General features: G+C 43.1%; 1 protein-coding gene across 6 annotated transcripts in view; it reads right to left on the bottom strand.

Moving 5' to 3' along the window:
• The window catches only part of CLCC1 (chloride channel CLIC like 1), a 34,738-nt gene extending 12,619 nt beyond the window's left edge, over window positions 1-22,119 (bottom strand). For 4 of the 6 annotated variants that reach the window (XR_004434174.1, XM_033198735.1, XM_033198736.1 and 1 more), the window contains exons 1-7: window positions 21,991-22,119; window positions 9,939-10,068; window positions 9,449-9,550; window positions 6,894-7,001; window positions 3,169-3,390; window positions 2,810-2,950; window positions 751-844 (exon numbers count right to left, since the gene is read on the bottom strand). Coding sequence is in view for 5 of the 6 variants with exons in the window: in XM_033198735.1 (XP_033054626.1) it covers window positions 751-844; window positions 2,810-2,950; window positions 3,169-3,390; window positions 6,894-7,001; window positions 9,449-9,550; window positions 9,939-10,067 (796 nt within the window). In the remaining variant the exon portion in view is untranslated. Of the gene's footprint in view, window positions 1-750; window positions 845-2,809; window positions 2,951-3,168; window positions 3,391-6,893; window positions 7,002-9,448; window positions 9,551-9,938; window positions 10,069-21,972 lie in introns of all 6 variants that reach the window. The other 2 variants (XM_033198737.1, XM_033198739.1) reach the window with 2 other exon arrangements.
• Window positions 22,120-23,928: the final 1,809 nt, after the last annotated feature.

Below are 23,928 nucleotides of genomic sequence, written 5' to 3'. Positions count from 1 at the left end.
AAAATAAAGTAGAATATTAGTTCTAATTTTTCCAAATCAGGCTTATATGCATTGGCAAACTAGCCCGAGCTAGAGGCTGCATTTCACTGTCCACTGAAGCCAGGAAGCAAGGCTGAATTGGTTTAGTTCCCACAACTTTTTAAGAAACATTTATTTTGGAACCCATCTGCAGAATTCTGTATCAGTCATGGACTTGCATTTATAAAATGCCTTAGAACATTATTAAACCATCCCCATTGCTAGATATACACAACCAAAGGTAGTGAACATTCATGAGAATGTTTATAAAATGTGAAAGAATTAAAAAACTAATCTTTCCCAGAGTTAAAAAAAAAAGTAAAGCTACAACATAAAATTTCACAAGTCAATATAAGGCCATTAAATTTAAGATGGATATTAATTCATATATACACTCATTCACTTGTTTAATAAACTTCTATTGAGAATATGCCAGACACTGTGCAAAGGACGAGATGAACAAAAGCGAGCATAGGATCCTTCACGCAGTCTTACGAAGGAAGACAGATAATATCAGAGCTAACATATATACAACTTCTATTCCTTCCCTGTGACTTTAGATGAGCGTAAAAAGTCACTGGTTTTAAACCTCAAATGCTTCTTGCATGTTCTTCTGATATTAAAGATTCAGTCATGGAAAGCCTCCTCTGGTATTTTATCATTCTCTTTGTTCTATGTTCTCTCATTCTCAGAATTTCTATCAAAATAAGGACAAGTGCACAAACACCTTACCCCAGATACTTCCAGTCCAGTCCATCTTCTCAGCACACGCATTGTTTAATGGCTCCATCTTGGCGACTTCAGCCTGATGCTGTGCAAAAGCTAGCTGACCAAAACCAAAAGGGAACCAGGAGAGGCCGTTACCATGAAGGTTAGGCCTACACATCCAAAAGACCTTCATTCAAAGAGTGTCTTTACCATTCATCCAAACCAGACTGTTATAAAAGTTTTAATTAAAAAAATACATATTATTACTATTTTTTCTCTTTTTTTCCTGATGGAGTCTCGCTCTGTGGCCCAGGCTGGTGTGCAGTGGCACGATCTCTACTCACTGCAACCACTACCTCCCAGATTCAAGCGATTCTCCTGCCTCAGCTTCCCAAGTAGCTGGGATTAAAGGTGCCCGCCACCATGCCCAGCTAATTTTTGTGTTTTTAGTAGAGACGGGGTTTCATCATGTTGGCCAGGCTGGTCTCGAACTCCTGACCTCAAGTGATCCGCCCATCTCAGCCTCCCAAAGTGCTGGGATTATAGGAAAACATATTATTTGTAAAGAGTAGCTATTTCCAGTTCATGGAAAAGTACAGCCTTAATGCAACAAGCAAGCATAAAGCACTAACTACAATTGCGTTCTCTGTAAGTAATTATAATGAAAAAGGAAAACTTTACTAAAAATAATGTTTTTAAAAATTAGTTCAGCCGGGCATGATGGCAACGGCCTGTAGTCCCAGATACTCAGGAGGCTGAAGTAGGAGAATCGCTTGAACCCAGGAGGCAGAGGTTGCAATGAGCCGAGATTTCACTACTGCACTCCAGCCTGGGGGACAGAGTGAGACGGTCTCAAAAACAACAACAACAACAACAACTAGTTCTAGCCATATAAATTAAATGACTACTCTCATTTTCTTTTACAGTTGATGATATCCTATTTTGCACTGGATAATTTCCAGTACGATGACCAATAGACAATCATTGAAGTGACAATACTCAACAAACTTTCCTTCCACATAGAATCTGTGTTTAATTTGTAAATAATTAGTTCTAGATACTATAATACTTCAGAGCAAAAGGTTAAAGAAATGTCATAATGCTTTAACCAGATGAAGTCATTGAAGTCACTGGCTACTTGACTCACTGTGCTAGACAGATCTAAAATTTTCTTTCAATGATTATGCTATGTTGATGGGAATAGTAGTGGTCCTTTCAAATTTCTATATACAGTATGATCCCAACTTTGAAAGATAATTAAAATCTAGAAAAAACTAGGAAGAAATACCTCAAACTACTGACAGGTTTTCTCTAGGTGATAAAATTATAGGTGATTTTAAAAATTAATTTCTTTTTATCTGTCTTTTCTACATTCTCTGCCATGAACATAACACTTACTCAAAAAATAAGCTAATTTTTAAAAGATAGTATTCTGGTATCATTTCTAGCAAAGAATAGAATGACATACCCTAAATTACCCACATGAGAATTTTTAAATGTATCCACCTAGTTTTATTCTTTTTTTTTTTTCTCCTTCCTTTTTTCAAGATGGACCTCACTCTGTGGCCCAGGCTGGAGTGCAGTGGCACAATCTTGGCTCACTGCAACCTCCCAGGTTCAAGCAATTGTCCTGCCTCAGCCTGCTGAGTAGCTGGGACTACAGGCACACGCCACCAAGCCCGGCTAATTTTTGTATTTTTAGTAAGGATGGGGTTTCACCATGTTGGCCAGGCTAGTCTTGAACTCCTGACCAAGTGATCTGCCCACCTCAGCCTCCCAAAGCGCTGGGATTACAGGTATTAGCCACCATGCCCAACCCACCTAGCTTTATTCTGACTTACATGCCCAAATGTTAACAGTAACTGGGTTATGAAAATTAGGACTGAACTTTGTTACCCACTAACTGGTCAAGGAATCAAAAAACAGTCAGCTAAGAATTGTCCATTTAATTCCTCCCCAGCGTGGACCACCTCTGGTCACTGCCTCCAACCTATATCCAAAGCAAGATTGCTTTCAACAGATTAATCTTCTTTCATTGTGAATAAATGTGTTAAAATTGTAAAACCCTTCATCCATGTAATACCTTATATAAATACATCCAATTCCATCCCAGACTGAACAGAAAGCTGATGATTAAAACACGTCTCAACTGAGTGTACCAGCGTACGTATGTCCACAGCTCGGTAGCCACTAAAACCACGATGCAGAGCAGACAAAGAAGTACCTTAAAACAGAGAAGCAGAAATCAGCCACCAAAAACACTCAGGGCAGCTAAAAAGAACTGGACTCAAATGCACAAAATCATTTCTACAATTTTGAGGCTTGTTCATCAATAAGGCATGAGTGACCTAGTACAGGTTCTTAATATAATTATGGTGGAGTTTGGAAAGTATTTTAAAAAGGAAACTTAATGACGTTGCCCTTGCCCTCATCCCATCTTACCATTAACACATTATATGGATCCACTCCAAAGGAATCTTCAAATCGCCACTTCCATGTTTCAAAATCATGAAACTTAAAATTAATTAAAATATCACTTAGTGCATCATCCAAGGCACCTGGTTTCCAGTCTTCTCCACTGAGAAACTTCTGTATTTCTAACAACGTTTCTCTTTTAAGGATAATCTCGGCATCATAATGCATATCGCCTTTGTTTTCATCAGGCTAAATTAAATTTACCAAAAAACAAACAATAGAGAATTTTATTACTACTTGGTGAACCATTTTAAGACAAAAGCCAATTTGGAACTAAATATTAGTTTGCAGTATTTCATATGTATAATAGCCTGGGCGAGGTGGCTCACACCTATAATCCTAGTGCTTTGACAGGCCAAGGTGGGAGGACAGCTTGAAGCCAGGACTTCAAGACCAGCCTGGGCAACAAAGCGAGACCCCATCTCTACAAAAAATTCTAACAATTAGCTGTGTGCAGTGGTGTGCACCTGGCTCCTGCCTACTAGGGAGGCTGAGGTAGAAGAATTGTCTGTGCCCCGGATTCAAGGCTACAGTAAGCTATAAGCACACCACTGCACTCCAGCCTGGGAGACAGAGTGAGACCCTGTCTCTTAAAAACAATAATAATAATATCCACCTATCTTCACAGGACAACATGAAAACCAAAGATAATACACGTGAAAAACATTTAAAAATTCTAGAATTCTGTGGAAAAAAAGATACTGTAAATTTCACTAAAATACAGTTGATTCTTGCTATTCATAGTAGTTATCATCTATAAAGTCACCTCAAACACCGATTAGCAAGTACTGAACCATTACTCCTATGATAAATATAGGGTTTGGTTCGTACAAACCTCTGTCATAACATTTTATCAATTGATCAATACATAACCTTGTTTTATGTGTGTTTCTGTACATTCCTGTTTAAAGACACCTTATTTAATATACATATAGTTCATTCATTAACACTGAATACATGGACAACTGTCGTATACCTTACGCTTGACGGAAGCCTCTCTAATACACACTTTTCTCTGTAAGTACATCATGGCCTTCTTGCACTTAGAAACACTAGACTTCAGCTCAGCACTACATCAGAGGGCTGTTTTAAACAACGAAATCATGCTGTGTAATGATTGGTCTCAAAATAAATAAAAATAATCACCACTCTCCCCTCAAAAAAGCATGAAAAAATATACCACTAAATAGATCCCCCCAAAAAAACACGTTTGCAGTATGAGAGCTGAAACAAGACAACAGTTTTGGTTGCCTTGTTCCATCTCAGCTGGGAATGCATGCAACAGGCAACCCAAATTTTTTGCCACTCTTCACAGTGTCCCAGAGTAACCACAAAACACCTCGATTATTGACTTTGGGGTTACACAGACTTAATGAGGTCGATTCATAAATATGGAACCTGTGAAGAAGGAGGATCAACTGTGCATCTTTATTTTATGATTCACTGCATGACTTTTCGTTTGCTGACAGTTTTCAGATAGCCTAAAATCTGTATTAGTGTAAACAAGAAAAATAAGGATTTCAAAGAGCAACAAAATAATGGGTTTCCATAAAATACATATTTATAACTACCTTTGTAAGTGTGAGTTCAGCTTAGCAAAATCACTGTAAACAAATTTTGCATTAATTAGCAAGTTGATACAAATAAAATTCCTTTTTCTTTTACAAACAGTAAATACACGGTGGGGCATGGTGGCTCATGCCTGTAATCCCAGCATTTTGGGAGGCCAAGGCATGCGGATCACTTGAGGTCAGGAGTTTGAGACCAGCCTGGCCAACGTGGTCAAATACTGTCTCTAGTACAAATACAAAAATATTAGCCAGACGTGGTGGCAGGCGCCTGTAATCCCAGCTACTCGGGAGGCTGAGGCTGGAAAATAGCTTGAACCCAGGAGGCAGAGGTTGCAGTGAGCCGAGATCACACCACTGCACTCCAGCCTGGGTGACAGAGTGAGACTCCATCTCAAAAAATACATATATAAAAAAGTAGATATGAAAAGAAAAGAAAAAAACAAATGTCACATATTATCACAAATCATCAGTAAGCATTTTTAAAAGCCATCATTAATAGTAACATGTTTTAAAAATCAGAAACTAGGCCAGGCGCAGTGGCTCATGACTGTAATCCCAGCACTTTGGAAGGCCGAGGCAGGCAGATCACGAGGTCAGGAGATGGAGACCATCCTGGCTAACAAGGTGAAACCCCCTCTCTACTAAAAAAAAATACAAAAAATTAGCCAGGCGTGGTGGCGGGCTCTTGTAATCCTAGCTACTTGGGAGGCTAAGGCAGGAGAACGGCATGAAACCCAGGAGGTGGAGCTTGCAGTGAGCCAAGATTGTGCCACTGAACTCCAGCCTGGGCAACAGAGCAAGACTCCGTCTCAAAAAAAAAAAAAAAAATCAGAAACTAAGTATTTTCAAGCATTTCCATCTTAGGTATTTTTGTTTCCATCTGTTTCCTTATCCAGGTTCTGCTCCACCCTGTACACAGCTGTTTAAGACTCAAATTACAGAGTATACATTTGAGAAAGCAGCTGCTTCTACAATTCCAGAATAAGGCAGCATTGTTATTCATCTAACACTCCCTTTTCTTTTGGTCACTTCTTACTGTACCAGGAAGATGGAGTATATGGCAAGTTTTGCCAGCCTACACTGTGCTGATGCAAGGGCCTTTCATTTTCGGGGCTCTGCCTGTGACCACTTCTGGTAGGTAGGGCTAATGGCCAGATCAAGCCCAAAGGCTGGTCTCTGACTCTCTAAATCAATTCTGGTGGCATACACAATAGGGAAAAAAAAGTCTATGGGCTTTTAAATGAGCTTTCTAAATGTTGTAAGTTACTAAATTACACGTTTTCTTGATGTTTTCACTTTGGTAAGTGAATTAAAACTAAATTAATGCATTAAGCCTGGGAAGTTTTCACTTCCCAAAGTGAAAACAGTGACTTCTTAAAAATAGAAATTTTGGTTGGGTGCGGTGGCTCACATCTGTAATCCCAGCACTTTGGGAGGTCAAGGCAAGCGGATCACCTGAGGTCAAGAGTTCAAGACCAGCCTGGCCAACATGGCAAAACCTCATCTCTACTAAAAATACAAAAATTAGCCAGGCATGGTGGCAGGTGCCTGTAATCCAGCTAGTCAGGAGGCTGAGTCAGGGAGAACTGTTTGAACCTGGGAGGCAGAGGTTGCAGTGAGCCAAGATTGCACCACAGCACTCCAGCATGGACAACAGAGTGAGACTCTGTCTCAAACAAAAAAAAGGAAATTTTAACAATAATTATAAATAATATGTCTATAAAGCAGCACTCACCACAGTAAGCAACAAGGAGAAAAACTACATAAAATACATTTTTCCTTTTCTCAGCATATACTGAGAGAAAACAAGGAGTAGGGTCAGGACAGAATTATCACCCCACCTCCTCACCTCCATTAACTGGTGGAGCAGAGCACAGAGCTGAGTAAGTAAATCCATACAAACTAAAGGAGAAAGAGCAGTCTGCACTGCTCATCTTCCACCAGACCACTGCAAAGGAGTACAGTAGTGCCTTTAATCTGTATGAATAGCTTCTGGTTAAAGAGTCAGTCAGGTGGTCTCTGTTAAAAAGCATCATGATGCTTTCACTTCTTTGTATTATTTGAAATTAATGAATAAAAATATCCACTATTCTGATTAGTATCACACCATCAAATACTCACAAGTCCAAGCTTTCCAGCTTCAATTAAAATCTTATTTAAGTATCTCCTAAAAACAGGATTGCTTTGACTTTCATAGTCTTCCCTCTTTTTCTTTTCGCACTCATCAATCTGTAACCATAAAATCATTCAACATTAGTTAGAGTCAAAGCATAATGTAAGGGTTAAGTTTCTAGCCTAGTGCTGCCATTGAAATCAAGGTAAGGAGCTAGTTGTTTTGATCAAGCTTGCATTTTATCAGCTATAATACATTACAGTGCAGAGCTGGCCTGCCTCCCCATGTTCTCTTTGCAAAGGGCAAGTAGGCAACAAACAAGGAGCCCAGATCCAGTACTTAGCCCTAACCTGGCAGTTTTTCTGCTGACTTTCAACAACTTTAAAGCTAAAGATCATGAGTCCAGGAGGCAGAGATCCACAAGCAGAGCATCTGGACCAATCTGCCTCTTTCTAATCCCAAAGCAACAATTTAACAAGAGAAAGAAGGAAGGAAGGGCAGGAGGGAAGAGCAGAATAAATACACAGAGACAAAGGGACAGAGAGACAGAGACAAGATGAAGCCAGAAGATGAAATGAAAGACACAACAGAATATTTCTTCACTGTGCATATGACTTTTGGCCTTTCATTAATGATTTCATCAGCAATTAATCATCCCATGCTGTATGGAATGCTCAGGGAGGCAGGAACGGCAGCGTCTCCAGGGTACCATCCACATGGCAAACCTTCAGCACACAATTCTACACCGGAGGAGACTTCCTACAAACTTAGCTCTGCCACCACCAACCCAGGAGGCAAGTCGCTGAGGGTAGTGGATATTTTTCAAACATTAAAATAACTTTGTGATCATCAACTTGTATTTTTTAACCGAGTGTGGACCACGAGTTCAGCACTGAAATGCACGCCAGTGGATAAACACGACAATAACTGAGCAGCACACCGACTTAAAATAAGAAGCACACAGAGCAGAGGAGGACACAGAAGGATGCAGCAGTTTCCTTTGCTCTCAGGCAAGGTTTGTAAAACCGGTTTATTTTCTAAACCTTAAAGAAACAACTTAGGAAAAAAAAAAAAAAGAAAGGATTCGAGACTCCATTTTACCAATCACGTTTCTTACAACGTTTAAACCAGTCACAAACAATGGAATAAAAAAATTCTGTGAAAAGGTATTTCTGCATTTTTGCTGTGCAACCAAACTTTTGTGTAGCTCACTATACAGTAATAATACACAAAGTGAAGCAATTTTTTTTCCTTTTCTTTTTCTTGTGACTTCCTCAAATCATGGGAGTGAAGCAAATTTTATACAAGCGCATTTTCTCAAGCACTCAGGTGAGACAATATTCGCATTTAGTGGCCGGGCGCGGTGGCTCAAGCCTGTAATCCCAGCACTTTGGGAGGCCGAGACGGGCGGATCACGAGGTCAGGAGATCGAGACCATCCTGGCTAACACGGTGAAACCCCGTCTCTACTAAAAAATACAAAAAACTAGCCGGGCGAGGTGGCGGGCGCCTGTAGTCCCAGCTACTCGGGAGGCTGAGGCAGGAGAATGGCGTAAAACCCGGGAGGTGGAGCTTGCAGTGAGCCGAGATCTGGCCACTGCACTCCAGCCTGGGCAATAGAGCGAGACTCCGCCTCAAAAAAAAAAAAAAAAAATTCGCATTTAGTAAGAATCACAAGCAAGTGGGTATAGACCTTATTGGGCTCTACCTGGATCTCAATGAACAAACTCTCCCAGTCTCTCAAGCTGGGACTCATTCACTCTTTAGCAATTCCCTATCCCTTAACACCGCCCCCCTTCTCTACGCCACCAACATTTACCTATTCTACCTCATAAAAGTTTAATACCTGCCTCTTATCTTCAACCCATCACTGCCTCATTTCAGACCTTCAGCATTGCTGGAGTTCTGTAGCCTCCACTGATCTCACTGACAACACCCCACCACCACCCCCCCACCCCCCGTCTCCATTCCAGGGCTTACCTCCTTACCTCCACACTGCTACCAGTTCACCCTGCCTACACAGCCAACTGAGGGTGGCTCTCACACCAAATAACGACTCCATTCACATCCCTTGACTTATTTATTTTTGTGTAAACTCTTCTTTAGCTACATTTTTTTTAAGAAGATTGGATAAATGAAGGAATGAATACTATTACACACTAAACTATAATAATCCTTCTTAAGAGTAACTCTTATGCTTATAAGCTGGTAATAGACACATTTCTTCATTTGCTACATTTGAGAGTTTACTATGCCTCAGCACTGTGATAGGTGATAGAGAATTAAGATGAATGAAATGTATTCCTTGCACCAAGAAGTCTGCAGTCTGGTAAAAAAAATACTTACAACACAGAGATGTCAATGTTATTACAGGAAAATACAAGGTACTATTAGAAAAACCAAAGCTACAATAGCTAATGAGAAACCAAGGTTAGAGTATCCAAAGAAAAATTTGACCTATAAAAATCATACAGTACACGGTAACACTAGAAACACAAATATATCAGCAGAGAATGATTTAACATAATATAAAAATATAAAATTTATGAATGAAAAAAACTAACCTTATAAGTTAAAGAATCAAGTTTGTGATAACATTCTGATATTTCATCAGCATATGACAAGTCAGGACTGACATCCTTTTCCCCTGAAATACCATATTTTGCCTAAAACAGAGTATAGAAACATTTTATTTCTTTATAGTTTAGTTAGAAAAATAGCCTTTGGGTAATGAAGACTAAGATTCTGACTTCATCATTTCATGACTCTGCATGTTATATTCTTAAATTATACTGAACCACAAAAAAACAGTTTCAAATGTACACATTAAGAACTAAAATCATATTATTTTGCTACTTCAAGGGCTTTACATTCAAATTCAATACCAGCTAGGTTTGAATAATTTTAGATTAACAGTGTCAGGAAAATATTCTGCATAATTATGCTAATCATGGATCCATGACCCTCATAGCTCTGTGAAAAACAACAGAGCTAGACTATTTCCATCATGGGACTGAGAAGGTCTTACACACACATGCACATATTTTTTAATACCTGCGATTTTCTCATTGTTCCTGAAGCAGCGTCATAGTTAAGCATGTCTGTGGGGTCAATCCAATCATCATCATGAGCATAACCAGCTACCAGCAACAGACATTCACAAAGGAGCCAAGAACACAGCATCCTGTATAAGGCAAAAACAATTTTTAATATATATAATGAAATAGAATTATTTTTTAAATAAATTGGGTTTTGGGTTTTATTATCATTATTATTTTAGAGACAGGGTCTTGCTCCGTTGCCCAGGCTGGAGTGCAGTGATACAATCACAGCTAACTGCATCCTCCAACTCCTGGGCTCAAGGGATCCTCCTGGCTAGCTGGGACTACAGGTGTGTGCCACCACAGCTGGCTAATTTTTTTTTAATTTTTAGTAGAAACAGGGTCTGCGTTATCCAGGCTGGTCTCAAACCCCTGGCCTCAAGTGATCCTCCCACCCTGCTAGGATTATAGGCATGAGCCATTGTATCCAGCCAGATTGTTTTGTAATGAAAATACTTCCTTCTAGAGTTAACACTTTCTGAATAGTAACTAAGGAAGAAGGTACATTAATAATAAATTGGTGTTCATATATAAAAACATGCATGTATGCATAATATGCTCACTGAAATAAGAAAACAGGTATTTTTCCATATGGCCCAGCAATTCCATTCCTAGGTATATACTCAAGAGAAATGAAAATGTATGTCCACACAAAAACTTGTACATGAATGTTTATAGCCACATTTTTCATAACAGCCAAAAGGTGGGAAAAACCCAAATTTCCATCAACAGGGCCAGGTGTGGTGGCTCACGCCTATAATCCCAGCACTTTGGGCGGGTGGATCGCTTGAGCTAAGGAGCTCAAGACCAGGCTAGGCAACAAAAAAAATAACCAGAAAATTAGCCAGGTGTGGTAGTGCAAGCCTGTGGTCCCAGCCTATTGGGAGGCTGAGGTGGGTGGATCACTTGAGCCTGGGAGGCAGAGGTTGCAGTGAGCCAAGATCACAGCACTGCGCCCTAACCTGGGTGACAGAGTGGGACCCTGTCACAGAAACAACAACAACAAACAAATTTCCATCAACTGATAAATAAATGAAACGTGGCCGGGAGCGGTGGCTCAAGCCTGTAATCCCAGCACTTTGGGAGGCCGAGACGGGTGGATCACGAGGTCAGGAGATCGAGACCATCCTGGCTAACACGGTGAAACCCCGTCTCTACTAAAAATACAAAAAAAAACTAGCCGGGCGAGGTGGCGGGCGCCTGTAGTCCCAGCTACTCGGGAGGCTGAGACAGGAGAATGGCGTAAACCCGGGAGGCGGAGCTTGCAGTGAGCTGAGATCGGGCCACTGCACTCCAGCCTGGGTGACAGAGAGAGACTCCATCTCAACAAAAAATAAAAATAAATAAAAATAAAAAAATAAATGAAACGTGATACAGCCATGCAACAGAGTATTATTCAGCCATAAAAAGGGATGAAGTACTAACACCATGCTACAACATAGATGAACCTTGAAAATGTTACGTTATATGAAAGAAACCAGATATGAAAGACCACACATCATATAAGTACATATATATGAAATGTCCAGAATAGGCAAGGCTATTAAGACAGAAATTAGATTAACAGGTGGTTAAGGCTACAAGTTTGGGAGTATAATAGCTAAAGGGTACAGGGTTTCCTTTTGAGGCGATGAAAAATGTTCTAAAATTGTGATAATGGTTGCAAATACATGCAAGTATACCTAAAACCACTGAATTGTATATTTTTTTTTTTTTTTTTTTGAGACAGGGTCTCCCAGGCTGGAGTGAAGTGGCACAATCCCAGCTTACTGCAGCCTCGACCTCCCAGACTCAAGTGATCTGCCCACCTCAGCCTCCTGAGTAGCTGGGACTACAAGCTTGCACCACCACACCTGGCTAATTTTTTTTAATTAATTAACTTTTTTGTAGAGATATGGTCTCAGTATATTGCCCGGAGTGGTCTCAAACTCCTGGGCTCAAGCTATCCTTCCACCTCAGCCTCCCAAAGTGCTGAGATTACAGGCATGAGCCACTGCGCCTGGTGGAACTGGACACTTTAAATGGTGGATTATATAGAATGATTTACAGCTCAATAAAGTCAATTTAAAAACAGGTATTTTAACGAACCTCCTCGTGTTTTTTGGAGTTTTGTTTTGTTTTGTTTTTTTGAGATGGAATTTTGCTCTTCTTGCCCAGGCTGGCGTGCAATGGCACAATCTTGGCTCATCGCAACTTCCGCCTCCCAGGTTCAAGCGATTCTCCTGCTTCAGCCTCCTGAGTAGCTGGAATGCCCAGCTAATTTTGAATTTTTAGTAGAGATGGGGTTTCTCCATGTTGGTCAGACTAGTCTCAAACTCCCGACCTCAGGTGATCCACCTGCCTTGGCCTCCCAAAGTGCTAGGATTACAGCGTGAGCCACCACACCTGACCCCCTCTGTGTTTTTTTTCATTTTAACAAATGATAAATAAGAAAAGTGGGAAATTGCCAGGTACGGTGCCTCACGCCTGTAATCCCAGCACTGTGGGAGGCCGGGGTGGATGGATCACTTGAGGCCAGGAGTTCGAGAGCAGCCTGGCCAATATGGTGAAACCCCGTCTCTATTAAAAATACAAAAACTTAGCTGGGCATGGTGGTGGGTACCTGTAATCTCAGCTACTTGGGAGGCTGAGGTGGGAGAATCGCTTAAACCCAGGAGGCAGAGGTTGCAGTGAGCTGAGATCACACCACTGCACTCCAGCCTGGGTGACAGAGTGAGACTCCACCTTAAAAAAAAAAAAAAAAGAAAGGTGGGAAATTACGATTCAAATGAAGTGACTAAACTTCAAGACCATTCAGAGAAAATAACCTGCCTTATCTAAGCCCCTGCATAGTCAAATAATTTAAACATTTAGTAACTCTTCTATGTAGCTATTTAATCAATATTAAATAAAATTAAAAATTCAGTTCCTCATTCCCCCAGCTACGTTTCAAGCACTCAGTAGTCACGTATAGGTAGTCGCTACCATATTGGACAGGGTGGATACAGAACATTTGGCCACTTTTATCACTGAAGAAAGTTCTGTTGGGTGGCCTATCTCATGTCTACCACATACAAGAATCAGGCAAGAGAACCCCAAGATGACAAAGCCCTGGGCCCTGTCCATAAACAGCTTACAGTCTAGTTGTACAATAAAAATAACTCCAGGCTAAATTAAATACTCCTGTTCCCCAAGTGCCTTGTATATTCTTCTGGCATTGGAAGCAATGAAATTAGCCATTTATCAGTCTCTCTCTTCCATTAGCTCAATGGCTCTCAACCTTGGCTCCTTATTAGAATCACCCAAGGAGCTTCTAAAACTCCCAATGTTTTGGCCATATCCCAAAACAATTAAATCAGAATCTCTGGGATTAGGACCCAGGCACTGGAATTTTTTTAAGCCCCCCCAAGTGATTCTTATGTGTAGCCAAGATAGAAAACCACTGTTAAAGAGTGAACTTCTCTAGGGAAAGGTAATATCTTACCTAACTCTGAAGTCACCTTCCCACTCGCATCTCCATCTTGTCCCTCTATCTCCCCAACCTCAACACCCAGCCCGGTGGTTGGCACGTGAAAGACATTCAGTAAATGTTTGTTAAGCAGCAAATGCAAATAAAGCCATAGCAAGGACTCAAGGATTTTAGAGGTTCAAAGGATAAAGAAAGCACATCCGGCCAGGCACAGCGGCTCACGCCTGTGATCCCAGCACTTTGGGAGGCCAAAGCGGGTGGATCACCTGAGATGGGGAGTTCGAGACCAGCCTGACCAACAATGGAGAAGCCCCATCTCTACTAAAAATACAAAATTAGCTGGGAGTGGTGGTGCACGCCTGTAATCCCAGCTATTTGGGAGGCTGAGGCAGGAGAATTGCTTGAACCCGGGAGGCGGAAGTTGCGGTGAGCCAAGATCACGCCATTGCACTCCAGCCTGGGTAACAACAGCAAAACTCCATCTCAAAAAAGAAAAAAAAAAAAAAGAATGCACATCAACTAGAGAAAGAGGAAAGACTGCACAGGAATGAGAATCTGAAGTAGGGGTAACATGTTAAGTGCTCAAGATGGGACAGGCAGAGATAGAGGGCAAAGTGTATGCTTCAGCAATTGCAACTGGGAGGATGGATACAGTGAGAGGTAGAGGTGGGTGGGTGGTGATGACACTGCTGAGGAAAAAAGCTTATGACTAACTTCACCTGCTGTAACTCTTACGAGGGATGGGAGCCAAAGCTGGGAGCAATGGATCACACCTGTAATCCCAGCACTTTGGGAAGCTGAGGTGGGCGGATCACTTGAGGTCAGGAGTTCGAGACCAGCTCGGCCAACATGGTGAAACCCCATCTCTGCTAAAAATACAAAAATTAGCCGGGCGTGGTGGCGGGCACCTATAATCTCAGCTACTCAGAGGCAGTTGAATCACTTGAGCCCGGAAGGCAGAGGTTGAAGTGACCCAAGATCACGCCACTGCACTCCAGCCTGGGTGACAGAGCAAGACTCCACCTCAAAAAAGAGAGGGATGTGAGCCACACTTCAGGAAGATAAAACTAGTACAGGCCACGCGCGGTGTCTCACACCTGTAATCCCAGCACTTTGGGAGGCCAAGGCAGGTGAATCACGAGGTCAGGAGTTCAAGACTAGCCTGGCCAACATGGTGAAACCCTGCCGCTACTAAAACTACAAAAAAAAAAAAAAAAAAATTAGCCAGGCATGGTGGCATGCACCTGTAATCCCAGCTACTTGGGAGGCTGAGGCAGGAGAATCGCTTGAACCTGGTTGGGGGATGGAGGTTGCAGTGAGCCGAGATTGTGCCACTTCACTCCAGCCTGGGGGAAAGCATAAAACTCGGTCTCTAAAAAAAAAAAACAACAACAACAAAAAAGTAAAAAACTAGCACTAAGCGCGAAGAGGAGGAAAACCTGGATTCATTATCCAACAAAGAGGCTGAAGCAGAAGAAAGATGTGGTGCTCGGCCTAAAAGAGTGCTGGCAACAAAACCAGGAAGGACACACGTGGCACACTCTGAAGATCAATTCTACAGACCTCGGCCTACCCGCAACAAAAACAGTGATGTTAATTTTAAATAGAAATTCAGAATGAGAATATGGTTGTGGAAGGAGTTCAGCATTAATTTGTTCAACATTTACCAAATACCTACTGTATACTGGGCACTGTCCCTGTGTGTGTGTGTGTGTGTGTGTGTGTGTGTGTGTGTGTGTCGGAGGTTTTCCTGCTCCTCACGCTTAGTGCTGACTGTATGTCTCAGCCTCTCTTTGTGAAGTATGGCCGCATAATAGTAAAGTTCTAGCCAATGCAACGGGTAGAAGGGATACACACCACATCCAGGTCTGGCCCATGAAAACCTCCCAGCTGCCTTCTTCCAACCTGGGAATGCCCAGGACACTGAGCCCTGGAGGAGGACAGCCAAACTATGCAGGTGCCTGGGCCCACCTGGAAGGCCACCCACTAAGTGGGAATATAGCTTTTCACTTTCATGTGAGCAAAAATTAATTTCCTTTATGGCATATCCTGAGATATATGGGTTTATTTCTTATAACATCTCTTGCTACTCTAATACAGAAATACACTACAGAAATTGCTGAAAATTTGGATGTAGGTAAGGACAAGTGAAGATTTGGTACAATTTCTAGGTTTGTGGCCAGGCCAACTGGGAGAAGAGAAAAGACTGAGGAAGACAGCAAGTTCTGAAAAATCAAGAGTTTTGTTTGGATATAGTAAATCTGAGGTGTCCACTGATGTCCAAGTAGAGATGGTAAATATGCAGGATGAAGCTAAGGAGAGCAGTGGGACTGCATTTGAAAGCCCTCAGGATGTAGACGGGGTTTAAAAGAGATGGACTGGGTAAGATACCAGAAGATCTATTATGAGGACAAAAGACTGAGTCCAGGGCAAGCCAACATTCGGGGATCAGAAAGAAGAGGAGGAACCAGCAAGAGATACTTCTAATGAGTGCTATGAGGCAGGAAGAAAACCAAGAGAGGCTGGAATTCCAGAAGCCAACTGAAGAAAGGAGGAGAGAACAGACAAATAAGTCGAATGCTGCTAAGAGGTCAGGCGATCAGAGGGCAGGAAACTGACCCCTGGATTTGGCACAGCAGCTTTAACAGAGAAAGCCTAGTGGGAACGGTTAAAGGAATCATTCAGGTGGAGGTTTCGGATCAAAGTGACACAGTAACTCTACAGTGGTACCCCATCTACGGTTTTGCTTTCTGAAGTTTCAGTTACCCACAGTCAACTGCAGTCTGAAAACAGTAAATGGAAAATTCCAGAAGTAAACAGTTCCTAAGTTTTCAATGATGCGCAGCTCCGGATAGTGTGAGGAACTCTCTTGCTGTCCTATTCCATCCCACCTGGGACGATGTCCACACTGTAGGTGTCACACTCCAGTCATTTAGTATCCATCTGGGTTATCAGATTGACTGCTGTGGTATCTCAGTGTGTGTGTTCAAGGAATCTTTACTTAATAATGGTCCTAAAGCACAGGAGTGACAATGCTGGCAATTCAGATATGTCAAAGAAAAGCCATAAAGTGCTTCCTTTAAGTGAAAAAGTGAAAGTTCTCAACTTAATAAAGAAAAAAAAGGGCTGGGCGCAGTGGCTCATGCCTGTAATCCCAGCACTTTGGGAGGCTGAGACCAGCAGATCACTTGAGCCCAGGAGTTCGAGACCAGTGTGGCAAACACAGCCTGTCTCTACTAAAAATACAAAAATTAGCCAGGCATGGTGGTAGGCACCTGTAGTCCTGGCTACTTGGGAGGCTGAGGCAGGAGAATTGCTTAAACCCAGGAGGCAGAGGTCGCAGTGAGCCAAGATTACGCCACTGCACTCCAGCCAGGGCAACAGAGTGACACTCCATCTCAAAAAATAAATAAATAGGCCAAGCGCAGTGGCTCATGCCTATAATCCCAGCACTTTGGGAGGCCGAGGTGGGCGGATCACCTGAGATCGGGAGCTCAAGACCAGCCTGACCAACATGGAGAAACCCTGTCTCTACAAAAAAATACAAAATTAGCCGAGCGTGGTGGCACATGCCTGTAATCCCAGTTACTCAGGAGGCTGACGCAAGAAAATCACTTGAATCCAGGAGGCAGAGGTTGTGGTGAGCCGAGATCGCGCCATTGCACTCCAGCCTGGGCAACAAGAGTGAAACACTGTCTTAAAATAAATAAATAAATAAAAATATGCAAATTAGCCGGTATGGTGGCACACACCTGTAATGCCAGCTACTTGACAGGCTGAGACAGGAAAATCGCTTGAACCTGGGAGACAGAGGTTGCAGTGAGCTGAGAACGCACCACTGTACTCCACCCTGGGTGACAGAGTGAGACTCCATCTCAAAAGAAAAAAAAAAAAATTAAAGAAAAAAAGAAAGAAAAAAAAAACTCCTATGATGAGGTTGCTAAGATCTATGTTAAGAACAAAACTTGTATCCATGAAATTGTACAGGAGGAGAAAGAAATTCATGCTAGTTTTGCTGTCGCACCTCAAAGTGAAAAAATTCCAGCCACAGTACATAACTGTTATTATTGTGTATTGTTATAATTTTTCTATCTTATCAGTTATTGCTGTTAATCTCTTACTGTGTCTAACTAATAAATTAAACTTTAGCAGAGGTATAGATGTATAGGAAATAACATAGAATATATATAAGGTTCAGTACTATCTGAAGCTTCAGGCATCTACTGGGGTCTTAGAATGTATCCCCAAGAGTAAAGGGGGGACTCTGTACTCCAACACACTTCCCCAACTCCTACTTCTGGCCAATATGGAGTAACAGGGACCAGATTTACCCTCCTGCCTGAACAACCAAAGCTCTTCACAAAATATATAGAACGATAGTTTCTGGCCGGTTGTGGCGACTCACGCCTGTAATTCCAGCACTTTGGGAAGCCAAGGCAGGAGGATCACTTGAGCCCAGGAGTTTGACACCAGCCTGGGAAACTTAGGGAGATTCCATCTCTACAAAACTTAAAACAAAATTTAGCTGGGTGTGGTGGCGCACATCTATATTCCCAGCTACTTGGAGAGGCTGAGGTGAGAGGATCACTTGAGCTAGGGACGTTGAAGTTGCAATGAGCCGTGATCATGCCACTGCTCTCCAGCACGGGTGACAGAGCAAGACCTTGACTCAATTAAAAAAAAAACAAAACAAAACCACTAAAATCACTGTTATGCTCTGGAGATACTTAGAAATACTGAATAAGGGCCGGGCGCGGTGGCTCAAGCCTGTAATCCCAGCACTTTGGGAGGCCGAGACGGGTGGATCACGAGGTCAGGAGATCGAGACCATCCTGGCTAACACGGTGAAACCCCGTCTCTACTAAAAATACAAAAAAACTAGCCGGGCGAGGTGGCGGGCGCCTGTAGTCCCAGCTACTCGGAGGCTGAGGCAGGAGAATGGCGTAAACCTGGGAGACGGAGCTTGCAGTGAGCTGAGATCCGGCCACTGCACTCCAGTCCGGGCGACAGAGCGAGACTCCGCCTCAAAAAAAAAAAAAAAAAAAAGAAATACTGAATAAGAAATAAAAAATAAAAAAATAAAGAAATACTGAATAACTGTATACTGTATTGGAAAAAATGAAGAGTTCAGCTAAGGAAGAAAGCCATGGAAGAAGCAAATACCAGAGAGGAGAGTGAAGGCTCATCAGGGCACTAGAGGGCAAGCCAAAAAAGGCAATGGGCAAAAACCAGAGGGGCTTCATTTCAAGAAAGAGGTATCAAGCATATTCAATACTTCAGAGAAGTGGAGAGGAATAAAGTCTGGAAAAAAGCCAGTAGACTGGTTAATTAGTTGGCCATTTATGACCTTTCAGAGAATGACAGTGAGAAGCCTAACTCTCTAAGTGGTTAAGAAGTAGGTGACAAAGGGAGTGTGTAAACTGGAGACAGGCTCCAAGATGGGAGTGCATGAAATCAAGGTTACAGGAAGGGTTCTTCATAGGCAATGAGGTTATGCACTCCATAAATAGAAATGAATGAAGAGGGATGAAGACAAAATTTCTAAAGTAAAAAGAGAAGCTGACAGATTTCATATTATAATATGATATCAAGTGGACAGAGAAATTACTAAGAGTAATTTGCATTTCTTTTTTTTTTTTTTTTTTGAGGCGGAGTCTCGCTCTGTCGCCCAGACTGGAGTGCAGTGGCCAGATCTCAGCTCACTGCAAGCTCTGCCTCCCGGGTTCCCGCCATTCTCCTGCCTCAGCCTCCCGAGTAGCTGGGACTACAGGCGCCCGCCACCTCGCCCGGCTAGTTTTTTTTTGTATTTTTAGTAGAGACGGGGTTTCACCGTGTTAGCCAGGATGGTCTCGATCTCCTGACCTCGTGATCCGCCCGTCTCGGCCTCCCAAAGTGCTGGGATTACAGGCTTGAGCCACCGCGCCCGGCCCAGTAATTTGCATTTCTAACACTATATGTGAGGAGGTTAAGATGGGGGAAATGGAGATTTGAAGCAGAAAAAAAGTACTACAGGAGGCATTATACAAAGGGAAGTGAATGAAAAGCCTGTCAAGCAGTTGAGAGTTTTTTTTTCTTTTTCATAGAGACAGGGTCTCGCTATGTTGCCCAGGCTGGTCCCGAACTCCTGAACTCAAAAGATCCCCCCCGCCCCCCGTCTTGTCTTCCCAAAGTGCTGGGATTACAGGTGAGCCACCATGCCAGCCAGGCAGCTGAGTTTTGACTGTGACATCCACAAAGTCATACTATTGGCAACTATGTTACTTTCTCCAATAATAACCAGCAGTTCCCTAGATTTCTCCAGGGATAGAGATTAGCAATGTAGAAATGATGGAAGACCAGAGGGTAAGACAGAATAGAAGAATCAGCTAGAAATTCAAGCTCTCCTGCCAGATCCCCATGGTCACTGATTGAAGGCTAGAACTCCTTGAGAAATCCTAAAACAAATCTCACACTTCCTCCAAAGCTGCATCTAAACCAGCTGGAGAGCTTGTTAAAAAAAAAAAAAAAGGGATTTTGATTCAGTAAATCTGAGGTAGGTCTGAGATTCTCCACTTCTAACAAGCTCCTGGTGATGCTGCAGACTACACTCTCCAGTACTGAGTAGCAAAAGTGTTAATCAAAAGTAACCATCCTAGCTGGTTTTGTTTAATGGTAGCACCTATGTCATTCCAGTACTTGTCAGGGGATATTTCTCTCTCCCGCAGTCCCTACTAGTTTTACCATTTCTCTCCTGTCTCAGACTTCGGTACTAGTAATTTTTAAATTATAATATATATAATAGTAGCTAAAGGCCGGGCACGGTGGGTCACGCCTGTAATCCCAGCACCTTGGGAGGCCAAGGCGGGAGGATCACCTGAGGTTGGGAGTTCCGGCCCAGCCTGACCAATATGGAGAAACCCCCGTCTCTACTAAAAACAAAAGTAGCAGGGCGTGGTAGCGCATGCCTGTAATCCCAGCTACTCGGGAGGCTGGGGCAGGAGAATCGCTTGAACCCGGGGAGTGCAGGTTGCGGTGAGCCAAGACGGCGCCACTGCACTCCAGCCTGGGCAACAAGAGCAAAACTCCGTCTGAAAAAAAAAAAAAAGCAAATATTTTGTTACTATGTGCCAAGCACTGTTACATTAATTTAATCCTCACAAAACTACTGGCAGTAGTACTCTTATCCTCACTTATCTTCATTTTACAGATCACACAAAGTAACTTGCCCAAGACCACTAGGCTAGTAAGTGGTAGAACCCAGACTGGCTCTACCTAAACTGCCTCTCCAGGGCAAAAGTACTAACAGGCTCTCAGGGGCTTCTCTGAGAGGATAGGGTCTTAGAGTAGAGAGGACCTGTTAGAACGAAGAGTTATATATTTTACTATATAAAATATATATAGTAAGTTATAGTAGCTACTAGACCAGGAAACACAGATCTCCGTGCAGACGGCCAGCCAGTGAGTACAAATGGACACAAAATAAAGTCTTTGGTTTTAACGAATGCACATGAGTAATGGGAAAGGCAAGACTAAACTTGGATTAGTAGAGTCAAATCCTGTATTAGGCTAGAAGTACCAGGGCATAAGTCGGGAGGTTGCAACTTAGTTCGTGTGATTCTGTAGTTTCTTGGAACCACGGCTCTCAAACTTGCCAATCTGCATTTTGAACAATTTCCCAGATGACGATAAAGCTAGTCTGGGAAGAGCACTTCATAATCACTATCATAAAGAAAACCTGAATTGTTTTTCACCACCTAGTTATAAACCTACAGCTTATGGTGTCTCTAACTTTTTACACTCAAATCAGATTTGAAGTCAAGCGCGATGGCTCATGCCTGTAATCCCAGCACTTTGGGAGGCCAAGATGGGAAGATCCCTTGAGCCCAGGAGTTAGAGACAAGCCTGGGCAATACAAGGAGACCCCTTCTCTACAAATAAAATTTACAAATTAGCCGGGCGTGGTGGCGCGCACCTGTGGTCCCAGCTATTCAGGCGGCTGAGGCAGGAGAATCGCTGGAACCCGGGAGGCTGAGGTCGCAATGAGCGGAGAGAGCGCCACTGCGCTCCAGCCTGGGTGACACAGCAAGACTCCGTCTCAAAAAAAAAAAAAAAAATCGATTTGGAGGTTGTTTTGTGTCCTTTTTTGTTGTTGTTAACTGTGTTAATTCACAAATTTGAAGTTTTAGAAAATTAACTACAACTAAATCCGAGCTATTCTGTTGACAGTATTTATTCAAATTATGCTTAAAGTTTTCAGAGATAACCAAAGCTAACATAATTCAACCTGCGCCCTGATCTCGCTTTGCACTCGCTGTGCCTTCTCCGTAGGCCGCTCTCTGGGCCCAGCACCTCCCCGGAATGCGCACAACCACAGCGGACAGGCAGCCGCCGGCGCGGGAGCCGAGGTAGGAGCCCGGGGCACCCACAGGCCGGAGCCGACGCTGCGCAGCGAGCACGGTTCCCGCCCACGGTCGCGCCTGCGGCCTCCCCGGCGTCCGCGCCGCGAGTCTGCAGTACCCGCCGGGGCGTAACGCCCCGCCCCACCCGCCGCACAACACACCCAACTGCACGGACTCACGTCCGGGATCCCCTGCCTGCCTCTCGAGGAAGACACCTGCCCAGGCCGGCCGCAGAAAACGTCGCCCAGCTTGCCGCCGCCCAGCGTTTCAGCGTGCTTCCTGGGCCTCCTCATCGACTTGCTCGGCTGGCGGCTGCGTGTCCCTCCCCCGTTGCGGGCCGCTGATTGGCCTCGTTGATTGGGCGGGGCTAGTAGCGGGACCTGCCTCAGCGCGCGGGTTAGTTTGGCCACGGCTTTTCTTTTCCTTTTCGTCTGCGGAACTCTTACTGCGAAGGAAATCTCGCCTGGAACTCAAATATATACAACGGATAGAAAACATATTTTCTTACTATTAATATATTTGATAAGTTTGAGTGTGTAACATTCGCCATGAAACGCAAGCATGATTTTTTTTTTGAGGCAGAGTCTCACTGTGTTGCCCAGGCTGGAGTGCAGTGGCGCGATGTCGGCTCACTGCAACCTCCGCCTCCCGAGTTCAAGCAATTCTCCTGTCTCAGCCTCCCGAGCAGCTGGGACTACAAGCGCACATCCCCACACCCAGCTAATTTGTATTTTTAGCAGAGACGGGGTTTCACCATGTTGGCCAGGCTGTTCTCGAACTCCTGACCTCAGGTGATCCGCACGCCTCGGCCTCCCAAAGTGCTGGGATTACAGGCATAAGCCACCGCGCCTGGCCACAAGCATAATTTTTTAAAGGGAGAATCACGGATGACAACTGTAGTTCTACTCAGGGCAGGCCAAGGGAAAGATCTGCACACTGTAGGGCAGTTGGAAATAGTGAAGTTTTGTTTTTGTCTTTAACTGCTGGCCTTGCAATCTCGAGAAACTGTAAAGATGGTAAAACTGTAAGATGGTAAATTTTACCATCTTAACCTTTTAAAGGTACAATTCAGTGACATTAGATACATTCACATTGTTATGCAACCATTACCACCATCCGTCTCCAGCACTCATCTTGCAAAACTGAAACTCTGTACCCAGTAAATGGTAACTCCTCATTCTTCCCCTCCCTTCTTCCCAGCAACTGCCATACTTTCTGTCTCTATGAATTTGACTACTCTAGGTATTTCATATAAAGATTCATACAGCATTTGTCTTTTTGTAACTGATTTCACTTAGCATAATGTCCTCAAGGTTCATCCATGTGTCAGAATTTCTTTCAAGGCTGAATAATATTCCACTTTATGTATGTGCCAGTTCATTCAGTCATCTGTTAATGGATAACAGGTTGTTTCCACTTTTGTCTACCTTGAAATAATACTATAAACATGGATATATAAATACCTGTTTTTTAACCCTTTTGGGTATATACACAGATGTTCAAATATCTGTTGCTTTCAACTCCTGAGCAATATATACAGAAGTGGAATTGCTGGATTATGTAGTAATTCTATTTTTAATTTTTTGAGGAACTGCCATACTCTTGTTTTTGTTTTTGTTTTTGAGATGGAGTTTCACTCTTGTTGCCCAGGCTGGAGTGCAGTGGTGCAATCTCGGCTCACCACAACCTCTGCCTCCTGAGTTCGAGTGATTCTCCTGCTTCAGTCTCCTGAGTGGCTGGAACTACAGGCATGCACCACCATGCCCGGCTAATTTTTGTGTTTTTAGTAGAGATGGGGGTTTCCCTATGTTGACCAGGCTGGTCTCGAACTCCTGACCTCGTGATCCGCCCACCTCGACCTCCCAAAGTGCTGGGATTACAGGCATGAGCCACTGTGCCCAGCGCAACTGCCATTCTCTTTTCCATAGTGGCTGCATCATTTTACATTCCCACCAAGAGTGCACAAAAGTTCCAATTTCCCTACATCTCTGCTGACATCTTTTTATTTTTGTATAGTAGTCATCTTAATAGGTGTGAGGTGTCTCATTGTGGTCTTGATTTGCCTTTTGCTAATGACCAATGATGTTGAGCATCTTTTCATGTGCTTATCAGCCATG

Source organism: Trachypithecus francoisi, unplaced genomic scaffold (genome assembly GCF_009764315.1).
Source record: "Trachypithecus francoisi isolate TF-2019V2 unplaced genomic scaffold, Tfra_2.0 Lachesis_group5, whole genome shotgun sequence".
In the NCBI taxonomy this organism is placed as follows: Eukaryota; Metazoa; Chordata; class Mammalia; order Primates; family Cercopithecidae; genus Trachypithecus; species Trachypithecus francoisi.
This window is presented reverse-complemented; position numbering and strand designations above follow the sequence as displayed.